Raw genomic sequence first — 22,601 nt, 5'->3', positions numbered from 1 at the left:
TGCCAAGCAAAGAAAGAAAGGGAAAAGAAAAGATGTAGGATCAGAGTCAAACACTAGATTTATTTAAGAGTTTATAAGAATACAACATTGAAAAGGAAAAACTTGAGGGAGGGGGTGATTTTACTGGCAATTAGTCTCACTTATTTATGGGAAAGCAATAATACTAAGTAAATATGCAGCAACTTCCAAGTTGATCAAAAGATACTTAGAAGATATTACTTAAAGTTACATGACTTGAATATCATTATTCCCTTTTGCCAGCACTCACTATTTGATTGGAAATATCCTACTGGTTTTGGGGGGAAACAACGGGCAAGTGAAAGTAGAAGAAAATTAATAGAACCCAGATCTTCCCAAGCAAAGAATAACTCCAAAAGAGTGGAGTTACAGTAACCTTCATTATGAAAGCACCAGATTCCAGAGCTTCTAGAAGATTCTGAGGAAAACTGGACATATTTGCAATGCATTATAAATGTATAATTACCATTTAAATGGGGGAGAGAAGGCTGGTGAGTGAAATGAAGAAAAGGCATTTTCTTATAGCCAACCAGAAGTTTGCATTTCAGGCAGTGATCATCTAATCCACAGAGTCAGGTTAACAAAGCTACTGTTGTCTGCCACTCACCCTCAGCCTTTTAACTGTGGGCTCTCTTCTACCAGCAGAAAAAAGAAAGTTAAATCTACCTCCATGATTTTCAGTCACAAATTTGCTCATGAGGCTCTGGCATGCTCGACAGGTAATTCAACAGCATATGTTTACCAAAAAAAAAAAAAACAGAAGTGACATAAAGGCGTCTCTTTTTATTCTCCCTTTTTATTATTTGAGGGCCCAATTTATAAGAATAAGTGAAAGTTTGGAGTAAATTTCTATTGGTTGTACAGTTGCGATGATTAGGGTCATCTCATCTCACCTACAATCCAACGAAGACTTTCTTCAATAACATTCCTGTTTGTGGATTTGGCCAGGCAGCAACTTGAATGTGGAAAATATTGCCTTATTCCAAAAAGGCATTGAACATCCTTTTCAAAGGAGTTTAAAATTTGTCATGTAGATTTCAAAACTCTGGAAAAGTATCAAAGGTGTTTTTATTGGACAGTTGAATAATTAAGTACAGAAGGCAAAAGATTTGTCAAGAATCACACAAATTAAGTGGAAAGACACCTATCACATGTATATTTCAGAAGTCTAATCTATTACTTTTGGATTACTGCTACATTTCTTATGAGATTAGCTACTTTTTAAGATGTGTTTCGGAGAAGGCAATGGCACCCACTCCAGTACTCTTGCCTGGAAAATCCATGGACGGAGGAGCCTGGTAGGCTGCAGTCCATGGGGTCACTAAGAGTCGGACACAACTGAGCAACTTCACTTTCACTTTTCACTTTCATGCGTTGGAGAAGGAAATGGCAACCCACTCCAGTGTTCTTGCCTGGAGAATCCCAGGGACCGGGGAGCCTGGTGGGCTGCCATCTATGGGGTCGCACAGAGTCGGACACGACTGAAGCGACTTAGCAGCAGCAGCAGCAGCAAGATGTGTTTGCCAAAACTTGTCTGAATTTATCAGGGTGGCATATATTGACTGGATTAATTTTTGCTTCTATTTCAGAAAACTCAGTATTTAGAAGTAAGAATATAAAAACAAAAGATGAAACATTAATAAATCATGAAATGAAAGCCTGTGTATACAATATTTACCATGTAACAAAATTGATGGGATTATTAGTTACATAATGGCTACCCTATTTGGGCTTTCCTTTCCTGTCTTCTTTTGTCTATTTTATTTGGAATCTTCGAAAATATTTGTTACAAAGTCAATGTAATGAGATAGGCAATCTTCTTTTTCATCATCTAAACCAGAAATCCATGAACTGTGGCTGACAAACCAAACCTGGCCTTCTTGTGTTTTTGCAAATAAAATGTTATTGGAACACAGTTATATACATTCAATTATATATTGTCTATGGCTGATTTAGCAGAATGATAGCGAAGTTGAGTAGACCAGAAAACACCCAAAGCCTAAAGTATTTGCTATCTGGCCCTTTATGGAAAAAGTTTGTTAATTCCTAAATTGTCCCATCTCTTAGTGTTCTAGAAGACATTTTAATCCCTGGGGACAAACCTACACCCCCACTCTCTGTCCCATTAGATCTGCTTTTATTTCTACTTCTTCAAGACAACCATTTTTCAATTGCCTTCTTTTCCTAGTAAATCTACCATCTTCTGCTTACATATTTTCCCCTTCTCGGTATCACAATTAATTCTATTCCAAAATTTATTTAAATATAGTCACATGTGGCCCAATCTCTGCATAAGGTCAATCAAAATAATAATAATGGAAAGATATCATTGAAAGAAATGTTAATATTCCTTTGGGTTGTAAAGAAAATGTAAAAGTTGAAATGGAGGAGTGTGCTTTTAAAGAGTAATATAAGTCTTGAGAGTCCCTTGGACAGCAAAGAAGTCAAACTAGTCAATCCTAAAGGAAATCAACCCTGAATATTTCATTGGAAGGACTGATGCTGAAGCTCCAATACTTTGGCCACCTGATGTGAAAAGCTGACTCATTGAAAAAGATCATGATATTGGGAAAGGTTGAAGGCAAAAGGGAAAGGGGGCCACAGAGGATGAGATGGTTAGAGAGCATCACTGGCTCAATGGACACGAATTTGAGCAAACTCCAGAAGATAGTGGAGGACAGAGGAGCCTGGCATGCTGCAGTCCATGGGGTTGCAAAGAGTCGGACATGACTTAGTGACTGAACAACAAGAAGAACATTTCAAATCCTATCTTCCCAGCATTGCTAATCTCAATATCCCCCCAAATCAATGACAGCTGCTGTGGTAGATGCCTGGACCTCCCTTTCCAGAACAGGGTACTCATTCCTCCAGTGGCCAGGCTGTCTTTGGTAATTGCCCTCAGTCAAAGGGAGCTGCCCCGCTCAAAGTTAAGTCTCCTTTTGAAGAGCATTCCACATTTAATGACAGCTGATACAGAGGTTTGGGCCCCTTTGTCTCAATTAGAGAGGCCTACCAGGTTCCAGAACTCTCTGTAAAATTGACTGAGGTCTCTATTGTGATTCTATGACTATTTCCCCCCTGCCCAAGTCTCCTTCTCTCTCTCCCGCACATGAGTTATTCCTAACAGCATTCTCCAATAAATTCTTATAGGAAAAACTCTGCCTTGGAGCCTATATCCCAATTTAAGATAGCTCCCTCTTCTAATACTCTTTCTCTCATTCCATTCTCATCACTCAAAGGCTTCCCTGAATCTCAGTCTTTCTAGTTCTTTATTCCTCTCTGCTCAAAAGTCCTGTTTGCTCACAATCCTGGGTCAATTCTTTTCCTCTCAATAGAATTCATTACCTTTTCTTCAAATTTACTGGTTAGATATAAACAAGAATTGAAAAGTCATTATATAATTTGTGCTAGTATATTTTAATGCCTTATTTTAAGACTTCAAAATGTTGCCTTATAAAAGATACTTTGGGGCTGGAATATCATGTCTATTTTTTAAATGTTTCAACTGTTTTATTTTTTAACATACTATCTAACCAAAAAGCATTAAAAATTGTAACTTTTATATTATGCATTTGAAAGTATTTCTATGATGTTTATATGGTCAAATGCATAGTAAAAGTTCTTCTGAAACAACATTTTCCCTCTGCAATAGCTATTTTTTCAAAACAAACTGCTCTGCTACAAAAGTTGGACAGCAAGGCAGCATAAGAAGACCTAAATTTAAAAGATATACTAATATCATCAAATTTTTCTTTGGTTAAGTCTGCTCTGAAAGGAAGAAATGAAGGTTGGAGGAAAAAGAAAAGAGAGCAAGAAGAAAAAGAAGAGAAAAAGAGGAAGAGGAAGAAAGACAGGACAGGAAAGGACAACCAAGTTGAAACAAATCAAGAGGAAATAACTGTAAAATTATGAGTTACTTTATGTGCTGCAGCTGCTAAGTCGCTTCAGTTGTATCCGACTGTGCAACCCCATAGACGGCAGCCCACCAGGCTCCCCCATCCCTGGGAGTCTCCAGGCAAGAACACTGGAGTGGGTTGCCATTTCCTTCTCCAATGCAGGAAGGTGAAAAGTGAAAGTGAAGACGCTCAGTTGTATCCGACTTGGAGACCGCATGGACTGCAGCCTACCAGGCTCCTCCATCCATGGGATTTTCCAGGCAAGAGTGCTGAAGTGGGGTGCCATTGCCTTCTCCTACTTTACGTGCAGAACCTCTGAAGTTCGGGAAAGATTATCTTTTCCAGATACCAAATATTTAACTTTTTGAAATTTCCAGCATTGGTGCAAGTTAGAATAAACAACTCATCTTTATTATGCTTGAACTTAAAATTAAAAAAATTGAAACAAAAAGACTTATGTGAGGTGGGAAGAAGCTTAACACCATCTCCAGATATTAAAATAATTTACATATCCTCCATAATTAATTACGGAGAAGGCAATGGCACCCCACTCCAGTACTCTTGCCTGGAAAATCCCATGGACCGAGGAGCCTGGTGGGCTGCAGTCCATTGGGTCGCTAAGAGTCGGACACAACTGAGCGACTTCACTTTCACTTTTCACTTTCATGCGTTGGAGAAGGAAATGGCAACCCACTCCAGTGTTCTTGCCTGGAGAATTCCAGGGACGGCAGAGCCTGGTGGGCTGCCGTCTATGGGGTTGCACAGAGTCGGACACAACTGAAGCGACTTAGCAGCATAATTAATTAAGGTGTTAGGGAATGAATAGCCAGACAAACCAATGGCAGTCAATAGATATACAAAACTATACTCAAATATGTATGGAAATTTAATTTATGAAAAAGATTCCATCTCATCACTGATGTAAAGATGGACTTTTAAAATAAATTGTGTTGGACAGCCATTTGGAAAAAGACAAAACTTGAACTGAATCTCACAGCATATATTATGCCTAATTCCAAATGGATCATAGAGCTAAATGTTAAAAACTGAAACTATTTCAGATTATTTTCACAGGATAAATTCCCAAAAGTGACATTATTGGGATTTAAAGAGTAAAAAAGATTAAGGTTCTTAATTCATATTAGCAAACTGATTTTTAGAACTCTTCTACTAATTTATATCCCTAAATGTAGTATATGTCAGTTCCCATTCTTATTCAAGCCTGGACAAGAACCGTGTCCTATTTTTTAAAACATTTAATAAAATATGTGTGTGTAGAGCATAAGCTTTAGGAGCCCTCAGTTGCCCTGGGCCTTTCATGACCCTGGGAATATGTGTTATCAAACATTTTTGTAAAATTAAGAAAAGGATGATATAAAAACAATTTTTAGGAAGGTCTCCAAATTCCATAAGTTTCAGACCCCACAACACCAAGATCAACTCCTGATCATTTTATTAAACTATATGCAATTGCTCCTTTAATATGTCACAAATGGACAAACCTAGAAATTTCAAATGATTCAACTAATACGTATAATTTTGGTGATTCATAAGGGGAAAAATCTCCATTAACTAATAACAGAATTACCAAGTCATAGAGTAACTCAAAAAAGGTTTTGACAGATATTGTCAGATTTCCCTTTTTAAAGTTTGTAGAGATACCCAGCCCCTCCAACAGCACACAGACACACACGTGTCCCTCCCGGCAGTGGGCACCAACCAGCACGGCGGCACGTTCTCACCTGTGCACGAGACTCCTGGTTTACACCTGGCCTCCCAGCATACTTGTTAGTACTACCACTTTTACTTTCAAAATGGTTTGGATGACAGACAGTCATCCAGGTGTCATCGGTCCTTTAAACTCTAGTTTTTCTCCTGGAGACCATCCTGGCTTCTAGGGGGCCTGCAGGCTTCTGGGGGTTCCCTGCATTCTCTTTCCCCCCTTCCTTATTCACCTGCACTGACAACGGCAGAGTCACAGGATCAGGGAGCAGCACGCCTCTAGGTAAGGACTCCCTTTCCCTGCACGCGGATGCTGGGTGTAGGAGGTAGCAATAGGAGTATGCCTGTGTGTTCATCCTGTTCAAAGTCAAGCACCTGTGTGTGCACACAGCGTATATGCACACACACCACACAAAGCCACATCACTAACTGTTTAAATCCAAGTGACAGTCCCCAGCTGCTCACCATCCAGCATGCCAGCGATATGGGCAAGAGGGTCCTAGCACTGGAGCAGGAGCTGAGCAGGGTGACCTTTATTTGCCTCCAAGGGCTGAGATTCCGTGACTCCCCTAGAAACAGTGAACATTTATTAAGGGCTTACTGAACATGAGGGAAATTCTAAAAATTTTGCCCAGAAAAATCTCATTTTGTCTTCAGACAAAATGACTAATTTAGTCACGATTACTAGAGAGTATTAATGAATAAGCAAACTAAGACACAGACAGGCCAAATTAGTGGTCTAGGATGACATACTTAGTAAATGGAGCCCAGATTTCAACTCAGGCAGCCTGACTTAGGAGCTGTTATAGCTCCATTTTCTGGTTCATGTTTCAGGCACTGAAAATCACTTTACATTTCACAGATTTTATTTCCATTTACTTTCTGCACCACTCTGATTACATTTCTGAAAAGCTTCATTATAGAAGGGAGGGAAGTCATGCAGAAAATTCATGCAATATAATTTGAAAGCTTACCATTGAAGAAACTTCCTTCTTCTCTATCTGGGCAATCCAGCTTTTCAGTTATCTATTCATTATATACTGCAAGAAGAGACAATCAATTTACCTTTTCAAAGTCTTCCTAGGCAAAGTCAATGATGACTTACCTAATTTTCAAAAAAAATGCTAAACATAAAATATTTATGAATATATGATTTCTATTCTGAGATTTTTATATTGTTGTTTATTCACAACATTGTGTCCAACTCTTTGTGACCCCGCAGACTATAGCCCACCAGGCTCCTCTGTCCATGGAATTCTCCAGGCAAGATTACTGGGGTGGGTTGCCATTTCCTCCTCCAGGGGATTTTCCTGACCCAGGGATCAAACCCACATCTCCTGCATTGCAGGCAGATTATTTACTGCTGAGCCACCCAACTGCTGTTTTAATAATTAAGGCTGAAATGATGTAAGGTATTATCAAATTGGGTGTGAGTCAAAGAGAAAAAGGCCAAATATCTGGTGGTGACCACAAGACGACTTGTCTCTGACGACAGCCTGTGGATGCACAATGAATTCCTTTTGAAGAGTCTTGTTTCCTTTACTCAACCTTTTAATACAGGCAGTCCCTTAAGCCTGAGAAGTTTCTTCTGGGTAAAAGTAAAGCTGCTTTGTGAATTTGATTACATTATATTCTTACAATGAATCTCCTGTAACTAACTGTTCTCAAAATGTGAATACATAACTGCTTCTACCTAAAATGAATAAATATCCAACCTTGTGCTCTTTGGTAAAAAAAATACCAACCTTTTATTTTGTATTGGAGTACTGCCAATTAACAATGTGATAGTTTTAGGTGCGCAGCAAAGCAACTCAGCCACACACATACAACCCTGTGCTCTTTTCAAAGCATTTCTCCTGGCCCAGTTGCTATGGAATTGAACGTGGATGGACACAAGTTGAAATGCCACATCGTTCTCTGCAGTCCTCTGGTTTGATTTCAATCCTAGGAAGCAGCACTTCAGCTCCTCTCCTTAAACAGCTTTATTTTTTTTTAAATTTATTTTTAACCGGAGGATAATTGCTTTACAAAGTTGTGTTGGTTTCTGCCATATATCAAGATAAATCAGCCATAGGCATACATATATCCCCTCCCTCTTAAACCTCCTTCCCGCCTCCCACCCCCCATCCCACCCCTCTAGGTTGTCACAGAGCACCAGCTTTGAGCTGCCTGCATCATACAGTACATTTCCACTGGCTATCTGTTTTACATATGGTAATGTATATGTTTTAATGCTACTCTCTTAAATAGCTTTTCCAAATAGATCATGATCCTGTTACCATCGAAACAATTTCTATGTAACAAGAGCTAGGGGTTAGCAATGGAGTCTATACATGCTTGACAGTTGATCCTTAAACCATACAAATTTTACCCTGCTTCTCATTCAGATATAGTATCATGTCCCAGAGGCCCAAAACAGCACAATAACCTGGATATCCCCTGACATTATTTTTAATGGAAATTATAAAGGACCTTGCAGTACCCTTTCATCAGTCAATATTTTATGGTTCAGACATCCAGGTGAACAAGAGTACTATGGTTCTGACTTTAGTTGGGCTTCCAGGATCTAGGGGCTTCCCCGATAGCTCAGTTGGTAAAGAATCCACCTGCAAAGTGGGAGACCCTAGTTTGATTCCTGGGTCATGAAGATCCCCTGGAGAAAGGATAGGCTACCCACTCCAGTATTCTTGGGCTTCTCTTGTGGCTCAGCTGGTAAAGAATCTGCCTGCAATGCAGGAGACCTGGGTTCGATCCTTGGGTTGGGGAAGATCCCCTGGAGAAGGGAAAGGCTACTCACAGTATTCTGGCCTGGAGAATTCCATGGACAGTTGATGGGGTCGCAAAGACTCGGACATGACTGAGCGACTTTCACTTTCACTTTCCAGGGTCCAGGCATGGGTGCAAGCATGTGAGAACCTACCCAGAGCTGTCCATGTTTAGTGGAAGGAAGCTAAGATTTGAGTTCTGGGTAAGGAGGAACCTTGTAAGTAGGGGAAGGCTTAAAGAATCAAGCTGAAAAAAAGTAGAGACAGGGTCAGTCGACTAAGCAAGGCAAATTGTTTTGGGAAAAGTCTTCAAGGATTTCTTAAAGCAAAGTTAATTTTTTGTTGAGTTCTTTTTGTGGAGTGGGAGTAGGGGGAACTGGGAAAGCTATTAATACCCAACTCTGACTGGAAATTTTAGTCTTCTCTATCAATACAATGGTTTTTACCCATTTTAGATTAGCTATTGAGGTTACAAGAATATGTTTTAGGAATGAGAACAGTATTTAATACTCATACTTTAATTTTGATGCCTGGAATAAGTAAGGGGAAGAATTTCAATTGTGAGTTACTGAAAGAGTATGGGGCATCTCATCAAATAAATTAAAATACTTGCCAGGATCACCCCCATGAGGCATGTAAACTGTGTGTGGTCTTCCACCAATATAGACTTGAGTTCTGTTCAAAAGGATGATAAATTTGAAATTAGTGAGGCTTATTTTGAAAATAAATTTATCATTGGAGTTATTTTATTTCATTAAATTACATTTATGTAATGTTCTATTACCATTGCTTTATCACATATTAAATTCTCCTTATATTTATCCATCAGGAGACTTAAAGTGTTTGATTAAGGATATGGTAATAAAATTAAAATTAATGAAATGTCATTTAAAATTTCAGTAAGTTAGCAATAGAATTAACAACTGCTAATTTACTTCTCCACATCTTCTCTCAGTAGGATGTAAACTATGTGAAGGCAAGGATTTATCTTTTCTTTCTATAATTATGTCTCTAGTGACAACCACATTACATAAGGCATAATAAATACTCAGTAAATATTTACTGAAACAGATGAGAGTCAAGGAGGCATTGAGTACATGAACAGTTAAACATTTATGTTATCTGACATTTGGAACTTTAAAAAGTGCTTTAACTTAGAAGCATATCTGCTAGATAATAAGACCATTAGATCAGATGTAATAATCAATATTTTAATGCCCCATTACTCATTCATTTTTTAATTGAAAAATGGATGTTTCTGGAACCCAAGAAGAATCTTTGTATTATGAAGCACAATAAGTCCTTAACACAAATTTCCCTAACAGGATGCAGTTCTCATGGAATTAATAAGATTTCCAAAATTAAAAGATGCTTAGAAGAAAAGCTATGACAAATCTAGACAGTGTGTTAAAAAGCAGAGATAACTACACTGACAAAGGTCTGTGTAGTTAAAGCTGTTGTTTTTCCAGTAGTCATGTACGGATGTGAAAGTTAGACCATAAAGAAGACTGAGCACCGAAGAATGATGCTTTTGAAGTGTGGTGCTGGAGAAGACTCTTGAGAGTCCCTTGGACAGCAAGATCAAACCAGTCAATCCTAAAGGCAATCAACCCCGAATATGCATTGGAAGGATTGATGCTAAAACAGAAACTCCAATACTTTGGCCACCTGCTGCAAAGAGCCAACTCATTGGTAAAGACCCTGAGGCTGGGAAAGATTGAGGACAAGAGGAGAAGGGGGAGACAGAGGATTAGACGGTTGGATGGCATCACTGACTCAATGGACCTGAGTTTGCGCAAGCTCCGGGAGATGGTGAACGACAGGAAAACCTGGTGTGCTGCAGTCCATGGGGTCACAAAGAGTCAGACACGACTTAGTGACTGTAAAACAACAGATCTCTAAATGAAAACAAAAAAAGAAGAGATAGATAGCAGGTGAATAGCAGAGCAAAACCAGAATGAGGGCAGTTGTTCGCCCATATTTACAGGGGTTTCAAAGCTTTCCATTCAAACTGCAGAAGCTTCAGTGATGGATATTTGCTCGGGCCCCTATTCTCTTGTGGGAATAATCAGCCACTTCACTGATAAGCAACTATGCAAAAAAGTGATGACACTTATAAAAGACCAGGGCCCTAGGGGAAAATATAGGTATTTTTTTTAAAAAAGCAACAAGTTTGTTACAGCCTCTTGCCACAAATGTAATGTACACTTTTTGGTTCTTCTTTCTGGGTATATTTTTGTAATGAGATGTAAAGAATAAGGAATTATCTTCTATCTTACTGTTTCTTTTTTCCTTATATGTTAATAAGAAGAGGATAAAAAGTCTCATAGCCAGAAAAATACAAAGTCCTGGACAAATTAGTGGTCTTAAGTAAGTGAACAGAACATTTGGCCAACACTTATTTTTTCATACAGGCACATTTTACTTACAGATGGGCCTATTAATGAGCCTCTGCCTTATCTATGGATCTTTCTATCTTGTCTATGGGTTCTTCTTGAAAACGGCCCACAAACTGAAGAAAGAAAATAATATTGTGTTGGCTTGAAGGAGAATGGAGAAAAGCTTCTCAAAGTGTATGGACTATGAAAATATTTTCCATACCGTTTGTGAACTCCTTTTGAAAAAGTTACTTGAAAATACACTCCATCAAAAGAAAAAAATAATGAATTCTAAAAAAAAGGAAGATATGGGATTCAAAAAGTTCTTCTAACTCAGTAGAGCAGTGAAAAGAAACTAATTTTTGTAAATTATAACAGGAAGTCAGAGGACTTTTAAAAGAATATTTATAATAAGAAAATGAACATATTTTACCAAATACTGAGTGAGTAAACCAGTCCATTCTGAAGGAGATCAGCCCTGGGATTTCTTTGGAAGGAATGATGCTAAAGCTGAAACTCCAGTACTTTGGCCACCTCATGTGAAGAGTTGACTCATTGGAAAAGACCCTGATGCTGGGAGGGATTGGGGGCAGGAGGAGAAGGGGACGACAGAGGATGAGATGGCTGGATGGCATCACTGACTCAATGGACATGAGTCTGGGTGAACTACGGGAGTTGGTGATGGACAGGGAGGCTTGGCGTGCTGCAATTCATGGGGTCGCAAAGAAGTCGGACACGACTGAGCGACTGAACTGAACTGAAGTGACTGAAATGAGTAATCACAGTGTTAGGAATAAAGATACATGTGTCCTGTGTCCTTTTTGTCAAGAAATAATAAAGGTAGCTAAAACTCCAGGAAATCCAAAAGCTGTATAAGAAAGTTACAATTCAAGCTGAAATGTATCAGGATTTTGAGAAATGGAGAGTAAAGAAAGAGACTATTTGGTTGGAACACTAGGTAATTCTTTGTTAAGCAATACAGGTTTGTGACATAGAATTACCTTTTGACTGAGTGACTTCACTTTCACTTTTCACTTGCATGCATTGGAGAAGGAAATGGCAACCCACTCCAGTGTTCTTTTTTTTTTTTTAATTAAAAAAAAATTATACATGTGTTCCCCATCCTGAACCCTCTTCCCTCCTCCCTCCCCATACCATCCCTCTGGGTCGTCCCAGTGCACCAGCCCCAAGCATCCAGCATCGTGCATTGAACCTGGACTGGCATCTCGTTTCATACATGACATTTCACATGTTTCAATGCCATTCTCCCAAATCCTCCCACCCTCTTCCTCTCCCACAGAGTCCATAAGCCTGTTCTATACATCAGTGTCTCTTTTGCCGTCTCGTATACAGGGTTATCGTTACCATCTTTCTAAATTCCATATATATGCGTTACTATACTGTATTGGTGTTTGTCCTTCTGGCTTACTTCACTCTGTATAATAGGCTCCAGTTTCATCCACCTCATTAGAACTGATTCAAATGTATTCTTTTTAATGGCTGAGTAATACTCCATTGTGTACATGTACCACAGCTTTCTTATCCATTCATCTGCTGATGGACATCTAGGTTGTTTCCATGTCCTGGCTATTATAAACAGTGCTGCGATGAACATTGGGGTACACGTGTCTCTTTCCCTTCTGGTTTCCTCAGTGTGTATGCCCAGCAGTGGGATTGCTGGATCATAAGGCAGTTCTATTTCCAGGTTTTTAAGGAATCTCCACACTGTTCTCCATAGTGGCTGTACTAGTTTGCATTCCCACCAACAGTGTAAGAGGGTTCCCTTTTCTCCACACCCTCTCCAGCATTTATTATTTGTAGACTTTTGGATCACAGCCATTCTGACTGGTGTGAAATGGTATCTCATAGTGGTTTTGATTTGCATTTCTCTGATAATGAGTGATGTTGAGCATCTTTTCATGTGTTTGTTAGCCATCTGTATGTCTTCTTTGGAGAAATGTCTATTTAGATCTTTGGCCCATTTTTTGATTAGGTCATTTATTTTTCTAGAGTTGAGCTGTAGGAGTTGCTTGTATATTTTTGAGATTAGTTGTTTGTCAGTTGCTTCATTTGCTATTATTTTCTCCCATTCTGAAGGCTGTCTTTTCACCTTGCTAATAGTTTCCTTTGATGTGCAGAAGCTTTTAAGTTTAATTAGGTCCCATTTGTTTATTTTTGCTTTTATTTCCAATATTCTGGGAGGTGGGTCATAGAGGATCCTGCTGTGATGTATGTCAGAGTGTTTTGCCTATGTTCTCCTCTAGGAGTTTTATAGTTTCTGGTCTTACATTGAGATCTTTAATCCATTTTGAGTTTATTTTTGTATATGGTGTTAGAAAGTGTTCTAGTTTCATTCTTTTACAAGTGGTTGACCAGATTTCCCAGCACCACTTGTTAAAGAGATTGTCTTTAATCCATTGTATATTCTTGCCTCCTTTGTCAAAGATAAGGTGTCCATATGTGCGTGGATTTATCTCTGGGCTTTCTATTTTGTTCCATTGATCTATATTTCTGTCTTTGTGCCAGTACCATACTGTCTTGATAACTGTGGCTTTGTAGTAGAGCCTGAAGTCAGGTAGGTTGATTCCTCCAGTTCCATTTTTCTTTCTCAAGATCGCTTTGGCTATTCAAGGTTTTTTGTATTTCCATACAAATTGTGAAATTATTTGTTCTACCTCTGTGAAGAATACTGTTGGTAGCTTGATAGGGATTGCGTTGAATCTATAAATTGCTTTGGGTAGTATACTCATTTTCACTATATTGATTCTTCCAATCCATGAACATGGTATATTTCTCCATCTATTAGTGTCCTCTTTGATTTCTTTCACCAGTGTTTTATAGTTTTCTATATATAGGTCTTTAGTTTCTTTAGGTAGATATATTCCTAAGTATTTTATTCTTTCCGTTGCAATGGTGAATGGAATTGTTTCCTTAATTTCTCTTTCTGTTTTCTCATTATTAGTGTATAGGAATGCAAGGGATTTCTGTGTGTTGATTTTATATCCTGCAACTTTACTATAATCATTGATTAGTTCTAGTAATTTTCTGGTGGAGTCTTTAGGGTTTTCTATGTAGAGGATCATGTCATCTGCAAATAGTGAGAGTTTTACTTCTTCTTTTCCAATTTGGATTCCTTTTATTTCTTTTTCTGCTCTGATTGCTGTGGTCAAAACTTCCAAAACTATATTGAATAGTAATGGTGAAAGTGGGCACCCTTGTCTTGTTCCTGACTTTAGAGGAAATGCTTTCAATTTTTCACCATTGAGGATAATGTTTGCTGTGGGTTTGTCATATATAGCTTTTATTATGTTGAGGTATGTTCCTTCTATTCCTGCTTTCTGGAGAGTTTTTATCATAAATGGATGTTGAATTTTGTCAAAGGCTTTCTCTGCATCTATTGAGATAATCATATGGTTTTTGTTTTTAAATTTGTTAATGTGGTGTATTACATTGATTGATTTGCGGATATTGAAGAATCCTTGCATCCCTGGGATAAAGCCCACTTGGTCATGGTGTATGATCTTTTTAATGTGTTGTTGGATTCTGATTGCTAGAATTTTGTTTAGGATTTTTGCATCTATGTTCATCAGTGATATTGGCCTGTAGTTTTCTTTTTTTGTGGGATCTTTGTCAGGTTTTGGTATTAGGGTGATGGTGGCCTCATAGAATGAGTTTGGAAGTTTACCTTCCTCTGCAATTTTCTGGAAGAGTTTGAGCAGGATAGGTGTTAGCTCTTCTCTAAATTTTTGGTAGAATTCAGCTGTGAAGCCGTCTGGACTTGGGCTTTTGTTTGCTGGAAGATTTTTGATTACAGTTTCAATTTCCGTGCTTGTGATGGGTCTGTTAAGGTTTTCTATTTCTTCCTGGTCGAGTTTTGGAAAGTTGTACTTTTCTAAGAATTTGTCCATTTCTTCCTCGTTGTCCATTTTATTGGCATATAATTGTTGATAATAGTCTCTTATGATCCTTTGTATTTCTGTGTTGTCTGTTGTGATCTCTGCATTTTCGTTTCTAATTTTATTGATTTCATTTTTCTCCCTTTGTTTCTTGATGAGTCTGGCTAATGGTTTATCAATTTTATTTATCCTTTCAAAGAACCAGCTTTTGGCTTTGTTGATTTTTGCTATGGTCTCTTTTGTTTCTTTTGCATTTATTTCTGCTCTAATGTTTAAGATTTCTTTCCTTCTACTAACCCTGGGGTTCTTCATTTCTTCCTTTTCTAGTTGCTTTAGGTGTAGAGTTAGGTTATTTATTTGACTTTTTTCTTGTTTCTTGAGATGTGCCTGTATTGCTATGAACTTTCCCCTTAGGACTGCTTTTACAGTGTCCCACAGGTTTTGGGTTGTTGTGTTTTCATTTTCATTCGTTTCTATGCAAATTTTGATTTCTTCTGTGATTTGTTGGTTATTCAGCAGGGTGTTGTTCATCCTCCATATGTTGGAATTTTTAATAGTTTTTCTCCTGTAATTGAGATCTAATCTTACTGCATTGTGGTCAGAAAAGATGCTTGGAATGATTTCTATTTTTTTGAATTTACCAAGGCTAGCTTTATGGCCCAGGATGTGATCTATCCTGGAGAAGGTTCCATGTGCGCTTGAGAAAAAGGTGAAGTTTATTGTTTTGGGATGAAATGTCCTATAGATATCAATTAGGTCTAACTGGTCTATTGTATCGTTTAAAGTTTGTGTTTCCTTGTTAATTTTCTGTTTAGTTGATCTATCCATAGGTGTGAGTGGGGTATTAAAGTCTCCCACTATTATTGTGTTATTGTTGATTTCTCCTTTCATACTTGTTAGCATTTGTCTTACATACGGCGGTGCTCCCGTGTTGGGTGCATATATATTTATAATTGTTATATCTTCTTCTTGGATTGATCCTTTGATCATTATGTAGTGACCTTCTTTGTCTCTTTTCACAGCCTTTGTTTTAAAGTCTATTTTATCTGATATGAGTATTGCTACTCCTGCTTTCTTTTGGTCCCTATTTGCATGGAAAATCTTTTTCCAGCCCTTCACTTTCAGTCTGTATGTGTCCCCTGTTTTGAGATGGGTCTCTTGTAGACAACATATGTAGGGGTCTTGTTTTTATATCCATTCAGCCAGTCTTTGTCTTTTGGTTGGGGCATTCAACCCATTTACGTTTAAGGTAATTACTGATAAGTATGATCCCGTTGCCATTTACTTTATTGTTTGGGGTTCGAATTTATACACCATTTTTGTGTTTCCTGTCTAGAGAATATCCTTTAGTATTTGTTGGAGAGCTGGTTTGGTGGTGCAGAATTCTCTCAGCTTTTGCTTGTCTGAGAAGCTTTTGATTTCTCCTTCATACTTGAATGAAATCCTTGCTGGGTACAATAATCTGGGCTGTAGGTTATTTTCTTTCATAATTTTAAGTATGTCTTGCCATTCCCTCCTGGCTTGAAGAGTTTCTATTGAAAGATCAGCTGTTATCCTTATGGGAATTCCCTTGTGTGTTATTTGTTGTTTTTCCCTTGCTGCTTTTAATATTTGTTCTTTGTGTTTGATCTTTGTTAATTTGATTAATATGTGTCTTGGGGTGTTTCGCCTTGGGTTTATCCTGTTTGGGATTCTCTGGGTTTCTTGGACTTGGGTGATGATTTCCTTCCCCAGTTTAGGGAAGTTTTCAACTATTATCTCCTCAAGTATTTTCTCATGGTCTTTCTTTTTGTCTTCTTCTTCTGGAACCCCTATGATTCGAATGTTGTAGCGTTTAATATTGTCCTGGAGGTCTCTGAGATTGTCCTCATTTCTTTTAATTCATTTTTCTTTTATTCTCTCTGATTCATTTATTTCTACCATTCTATCTTCTAATTCACTAATCCTATCTTCTGCCTCTGTTATTCTACTATTTGTTGCCTCCAGAGTGTTTTTAATTTCATTTATTGCATTATTCATTATATATTGACTCTTTTTTATTTCTTCTAGGTCCTTGTTAAACCTTTCTTGCATCTTCTCAATCCTTGTCTCCAGGCTATTTATCTGTGATTCCATTTTAATTTCAAGATTTTGGATCAATTTCACTATCATTATTTGGAATTCTTTATCAGGTAGATTCCCTATCTCTTCCTCTTTTGTTTGGTTTGGTGGGCATTTATCCTGTTCCTTTATCTGCTGGCTATTCCTCTGTCTCTTCATCTTGTTTAAATTGCTGAGTTTGGGGTGTCCTTTCTGTATTCTGGCAGTTTGTGGAGTTCTCTTTATTGTGGCTTTTCCTCGCTGTGTGTGGGTTTGTACAGGTGGCTTGTCAAGGTTTCCTGGTTAGGGAAGCTTGTGTCGGTGTTCTGATGGGTGGAGCTGTATTTCTTCTCTTTGTTCAGTCGCGCTGTGGGGAGGGAGGGAGGGATGCTGCAAACAACACTGGCGTGCGCTCGCAGTGCCTCAGCCACACTGGGTCTGCCCCCGCTCACGGCGCGTGTAGCCTCCCTGCCCACACTGCTCGGGCTCTAGGTTGTTCCGCCGGGAACAATCCGAGGCTGGCCCTGGGTTGCATGTACCTCCCAGGTCCAAGCCGCTCAGGTTCAGGCACTCGGGTAGTCCTCAGAGGCGCAGACTCAGTTGGGCCTGAGTTTTGTGCTCTTCCCAGGTCCAAGCAGCTCAAGTGATGAGGTGTTTGGCGAGCGCCAATGCTGCGACTTATCGCCTCCCCGCCACTCGGTTATCTGGGTGTAAAACCGGCGCACCTTCTCAGGCAGATGTTAACCGTCCAGACCCCCAAAAAGTTTTAGTTAGCAAAGAAGCCTGCTTACAGTTTTATAAATAATGTCTCTCTGGGGCTGCGATTGCCCCCTTCTGGCTCTGGCTGCCTGTCACCGGAGGGGGAAGGTCTGCAGCCGGCTATCTCTGTTCAATTCTTTGTTCGGTGCGCGGGCCTGGCGGTGTCTTAGGTTGGGCTGGCTTTTCGCGTGGTAGATATCCCACAGTCTGGTTTGCTAGCCCAAATTATTTCGCTCAGATAGTGCTCAGGGTATTCAGGCCAGATTCTTACTCTAAGCGATGCAGCCCGCGCTGCGCCTCCCTGCCCAGCCCCCGCTTGCTAATGGCGCATGCAGGCGTCTGCCCACTCCAGTGTTCTTGCCTGGAGAATCCCAGGGACGGGGAAGCCTGGTGGGCTGCCGTCCATGGGGTCGCACAGAGTCAGACACGACTGAAGTGACTTAGCATAGCATAGCATATTTCCACTTCAGTTCTTTCCTAAACATTATTTGCACAATCACAATGTGTTTTATTCTTTTTAATAGTTAAAAAAAATTTAGATTCAAATTATAGAGTAAGTATTTCAAGATATAAATAAAGTTACAGAACAGAATGCAAATACTATACACTGAAAAAAGTCAAATGAGTGAGAAAGCTTACTGAATTTAGGAGTTAGAGAGAGAAGAAGACAAATAGAAGGAAACAGGTTTCCAGTTTTTCTGATCTTAATTAACAGGAAAAGTATTGATAGGTAGAGAAATAGAGGGCTAAGTAGATTACTCAAAGTAAAAACGATGGCCAACAGAAGAAATATTAGGCATCTTAACAGCTAGTAGTAACAAGGATAGTTAAAATTCTAAAATAGCAAAATAATAATATCCTGTAACAGTGAAAAACAAAAAGAAATATGGATCGTGCAAGATACATTTTTCAGTTTTCATGATGGGGAGCAGATAGATAATATCTCAAGTCAATAAATCATGAAAAAGAGAAAAAGCCATATTGTTCAAAGACTTGGAGTTAACCAAAAGAAGAACCACAAATAGAATCACACTAAAAGGATTGCTTTTGGAGAGGAGGTGTCAGAGGTGGAGTGGGGAGTGGGAAAATTAAACTTTTTATTTGACAATTTTCTGTACTTTTTGAAAAAGTGATGTGCCCTTATCATATGGATACATGTATTATTTTTATTACATGAAAAAGATAAACCATTCCTTGATTACTAGCTCATTCTCTTCAGTGATATTATCCCAAAGTGTTTTCTTACTAAGGATAAAATGAACATACCTCTGTAGGTAATATTGATAAATGCAGAATTGACAAATGAACGCTATAACCATGATTGCAAGGAGTAGAAGCATCAGGAATCCAAACATGTCAACTGAAATGAATGAAAAGAACTATATTTTAAGCCGATAGAAGGTTAATTTCTCATAGTTTCATCATTTCTATTACCACGCAGTCTAATTCTTAAATACAAATTCACAGGTCATTGTTAAAAATTATACAGTACCATACATTATACACTCCAATAAAACCATCTTTAACGCAATCGTCACTAACATCTGAAAATAATCTGGGTTGCTAAAAAATGTTCTTTATCTCCCTGGTGGCTCAGACAGTAAAGAATCAGCCTGCAGTGCAGGACACCTGCTTTGATCCCGGGGTTGGGAAGACTCCCTGGAGAAGAGAATGGCAACCCATTCCAGTATTCTTGCCTGGAGAATTCCACGGACAGAGGAGGCTGGGAGGCTACAGTCCATCATGTCAGAGAGTCAGACGCGACTGAATGACCGACAGTACTTTCATCTCTAGATTGGTAAACCATTAGGCCACTAGCTTATTTTTTTCCTTTATCTCTAAACTCATTCCCAGGCGATATCTCAACAGAAAAAAAAAAAAAAATCCTTCAGGCTACTATTTCTGTACAAATACAAATAGTGGGTAGTGGGGGATGGTTTATTGTTTGAGTTTCAAGAGTTCCTTATCAAAAAGACAAGCAACATTTGCTGGGAAATCAGATCTCCAGCACTTGGAAACTTTATCTCCTCTCAATACTATTTAATTTATCAGCCTGGTGTACCTGAAAAATGAAACCAGAGGGCAGAAGATGAAGTAGGAGCCTAGGGGTTCCCCATTCATACTAAATACACAAAGTGTCACTCACTCATATCAGCTCTTTGCAACAAACAATTATGAATTCAATTTACCTGATGGTATCTTAAGAAAACATGGGTTTGTGAGAAAAATTTGTAATCTTTCACTTTAATTTAAAAAAATACAATATTACAGATATAATTTAAAGATTCTTTGATGATTGAGATGAGTTTAGTTCTAGGGAATCATTCTTTTTGATTGGCAATTCTCAGTATTAAACACATTAGCTGAGAAAATATAAATTATAATAACACCACTGGGATCAGTATGTCCTCATCCCCAGGATTGGCTTATAAGAAACTCCTGGAGTTCCTAAAGCAACTTAAGAACACAATCCTCCTTTCACTGAGTTATAGTCATTGTATATAGGAGTATTTTAGGGATGAAATTTGAAGTATTTAACAATTGGTAAGGTAAGCTGACAGAGAAGGCAATGGCACCCCACTCCAGTACTCCTGCCTGGAAAATCCCATGGATGGAGGAGCCTGGTGGGCTGCAGTCCATGGGGTCGCTGAGGGTCGGACACAACTGAGCAACTTCACTTTCACTTTTCACTTTCATGCATTGGAGAAGGAAATGGCAACCCACTCCAATGTTCTTGCCTGGAGAATCCCAGGGACGGGGGAGCCTGCTGGGCTGCTGTCTATGGGATTGCACAGAGTCGGACACGACTGAAGCGACTTAGCAGCAGCAAGGTAAGCTGAACTCCAGTACTTCGGCCACCTCATGCGAAGAGTTGACTCATTGGAAAAGACCCTGATGCTGGGAGGGATTAGGGGCAGGAGGAGAAGGGGACGACAGAGGATGAGATGGCTGGATGGCATCACTGACTCGATGGACGTGAGTGTGGGTGAACTCCGGGAGTTGGTGATGGACAGGGAGGCCTGGCGTGCTGCGATTCATGGGGTCGCAAAGAGTCGGACATGACCGAGCGACTGAACTGAACTGAACTGAACTGAACTGAAGGTAAGGCACCCACCAATCAGAATAAAGGTTGACCTAGTTTGGAAGCTAGTTTGGAGAAGGAAATGGCAACCCATTCCAGTGTTCTTGCCTGGAGAATCCCAGGGACAGGGGAGCCTGATGGGCTGCTGTCTATGGGGTCGCACAGTCGGACACGACTGAAGCGACTTAGCAGCAGTAATTTGGAAGCTGGCTGGAAGCAATGAAGGGGAAACAGAACTGAACTGATTTGCTGTATTTTAATAAAGTAAATATAATAATTTTTCAACTTTAGCAAATCAGTAGTGTTTGCAAGTCTGTTATTAAAAAGTGCATAAAAATTCAAATAAGGACAACTCACCTTGACAGTTTAACCAAAATGAACAACTGACAGGACACTCAGAATTTGGAAAACAAATTTTTTTGCAAGCCTTTTCTTCACTGCACCAAAAACACTGTTTGGAAGGAAAAAAAAAGTATAATAATCACAATCTCAGTAAGTTTCTGGTACTAGTTTGATAAGTATTCAATTTATAACAGCCATCATCATCATATTATTATTATTATTTGTAGTTGATGCTGCTGGTGGTCTGCTCAGATCTGCTTTACCAGGCCCAAACACACAAACCCAGCTGCAGTGTGTGGTGACAGACAGTGGCTCAAGCTGCCCTTTTTCTTGCATTGTCCTCATGGATAGGTACCAACTTGCCTCTGAGGTTACTTCCACCTCCATCAGTAACTGACAGGTATGTTGTGTTGTTGCATGGGTGTGCTCAGTCACATCCAACTCTTTGTGACCCCATGGACTGTAGCCTGTCAGGCTTTTCTGTCCATGGGATTCTCCAGGCAAGAATACTGGAGTGGGTCGCCATGCTCTCCTCCAGGGGATCTTCCCGACCCAGGGATCAAACTCATGTCTTCTGCATCTCCTGCATTGGCAGGTGGACTCCTCATCACTTGAGCCACTGTGCGTTGCCAACTGACAGGTACACGGGGTTCTGAGTGATGGGTTTGCTTGCCTCAAGGCAGGCACCAATCTGCTATATAACCTTTTGCCCCAGAGCTGCCCAGGGTTCAGGCCAAGTATAGGCTTTGGCCAAGATCACATCTTAGCTTGGCTCTTGTCCCTTAGTTTCTCTGAGTCCCTTACTCCTTCATATTAATAATTTTGCTGAACAGCAGTCACTCAAGGAATCACATGTTCCTGGATTCTTTCTCAGGCTTTGTGGTTGTTAGATTGTGTGAGTGTATTCAGTCACGTCTGACTCCTTTCGACCCCATGAACTGTAGCCCACCAGGCTCCTCTGTCCATGGGATTCTCCAGGCAAGAATACTGGAATGCCATTTCCTCCTCCAGGGCATCTTCCCAACCCACAGATCAAACCTGAGTCTCTTGCATCTCTTGCATTGATTGGCACATGAATTTTTACCACTGAGCCACGTGGGAAGCCCTAGTGAACTAACACATTACTTCACAGAGCATTAATAAGGATTTCAGTAGATAGGTTGCTTTTTGGCCCCTTTCTCGAACACTCTTTCCTATTCCCCTTGTCTGCAGCACTCTCACTTTCCTCTGGGGATTCCTCTTCTACTATACATGGGCCTGGAGGTGCTGTCAACCAGCCTTGCCTTGGCCCTTCCCCTTTTTGTTCTCTGGTGGTTGATGATCATTCGTAAATAGGAAAGCTGAATTCTAAGTCCCTTGTTGAAGTAAGTAAAAGCAAGGTATAACGGTGGCAACCACTGATGGGAGATTAGACCAGAATCTAGAAGAATAAAAAGAAAAAAAAAGATAAGGACAGCAGAGTGGTAAAAATGGCTGTCACTTACATAAGGCTTACCACGTGACAGGCACTATTCTGAGCCCTGTATATGTATTAAGTCACTTCACACTCACGACAACCCTATAAGCTATGGACTGCTATGTCCACTTTATAGAGGAGCAGAAGGTGGCACAGAGCAGTCCAGCAACTCACATGAAGTCACACATCTAGTAAATAGGGAAGCGTA

The 22,601-nt window shown here is 39.5% G+C and overlaps 1 protein-coding gene across 1 annotated transcript in view; it reads right to left on the bottom strand.

Moving 5' to 3' along the window:
* Positions 1–798: 798 nt before the first annotated feature.
* PTTG1IP2 (PTTG1IP family member 2) overlaps positions 799–22,601 on the bottom strand; it is a 33,829-nt gene continuing 12,026 nt past the window's right edge. The window contains exons 3-7 of the mRNA NM_001379179.1: positions 20,953–21,046; positions 18,780–18,873; positions 9,015–9,076; positions 6,611–6,676; positions 799–1,063 (exon numbers count right to left, since the gene is read on the bottom strand). Coding sequence (NP_001366108.1) covers positions 6,663–6,676; positions 9,015–9,076; positions 18,780–18,873; positions 20,953–21,046 — 264 coding nt within the window. The 3' untranslated portion in view covers positions 799–1,063; positions 6,611–6,662. The remainder of the gene's footprint in view (positions 1,064–6,610; positions 6,677–9,014; positions 9,077–18,779; positions 18,874–20,952; positions 21,047–22,601) is intronic.

Source organism: Bos taurus, chromosome 4 (assembly GCF_002263795.3).
Source record: "Bos taurus isolate L1 Dominette 01449 registration number 42190680 breed Hereford chromosome 4, ARS-UCD2.0, whole genome shotgun sequence".
NCBI classification, from domain to species: Eukaryota; Metazoa; Chordata; class Mammalia; order Artiodactyla; family Bovidae; genus Bos; species Bos taurus.
The sequence above is the reverse complement of the archived record's forward strand: the minus strand, read 5'-3'. Positions and strand labels throughout refer to the sequence as shown.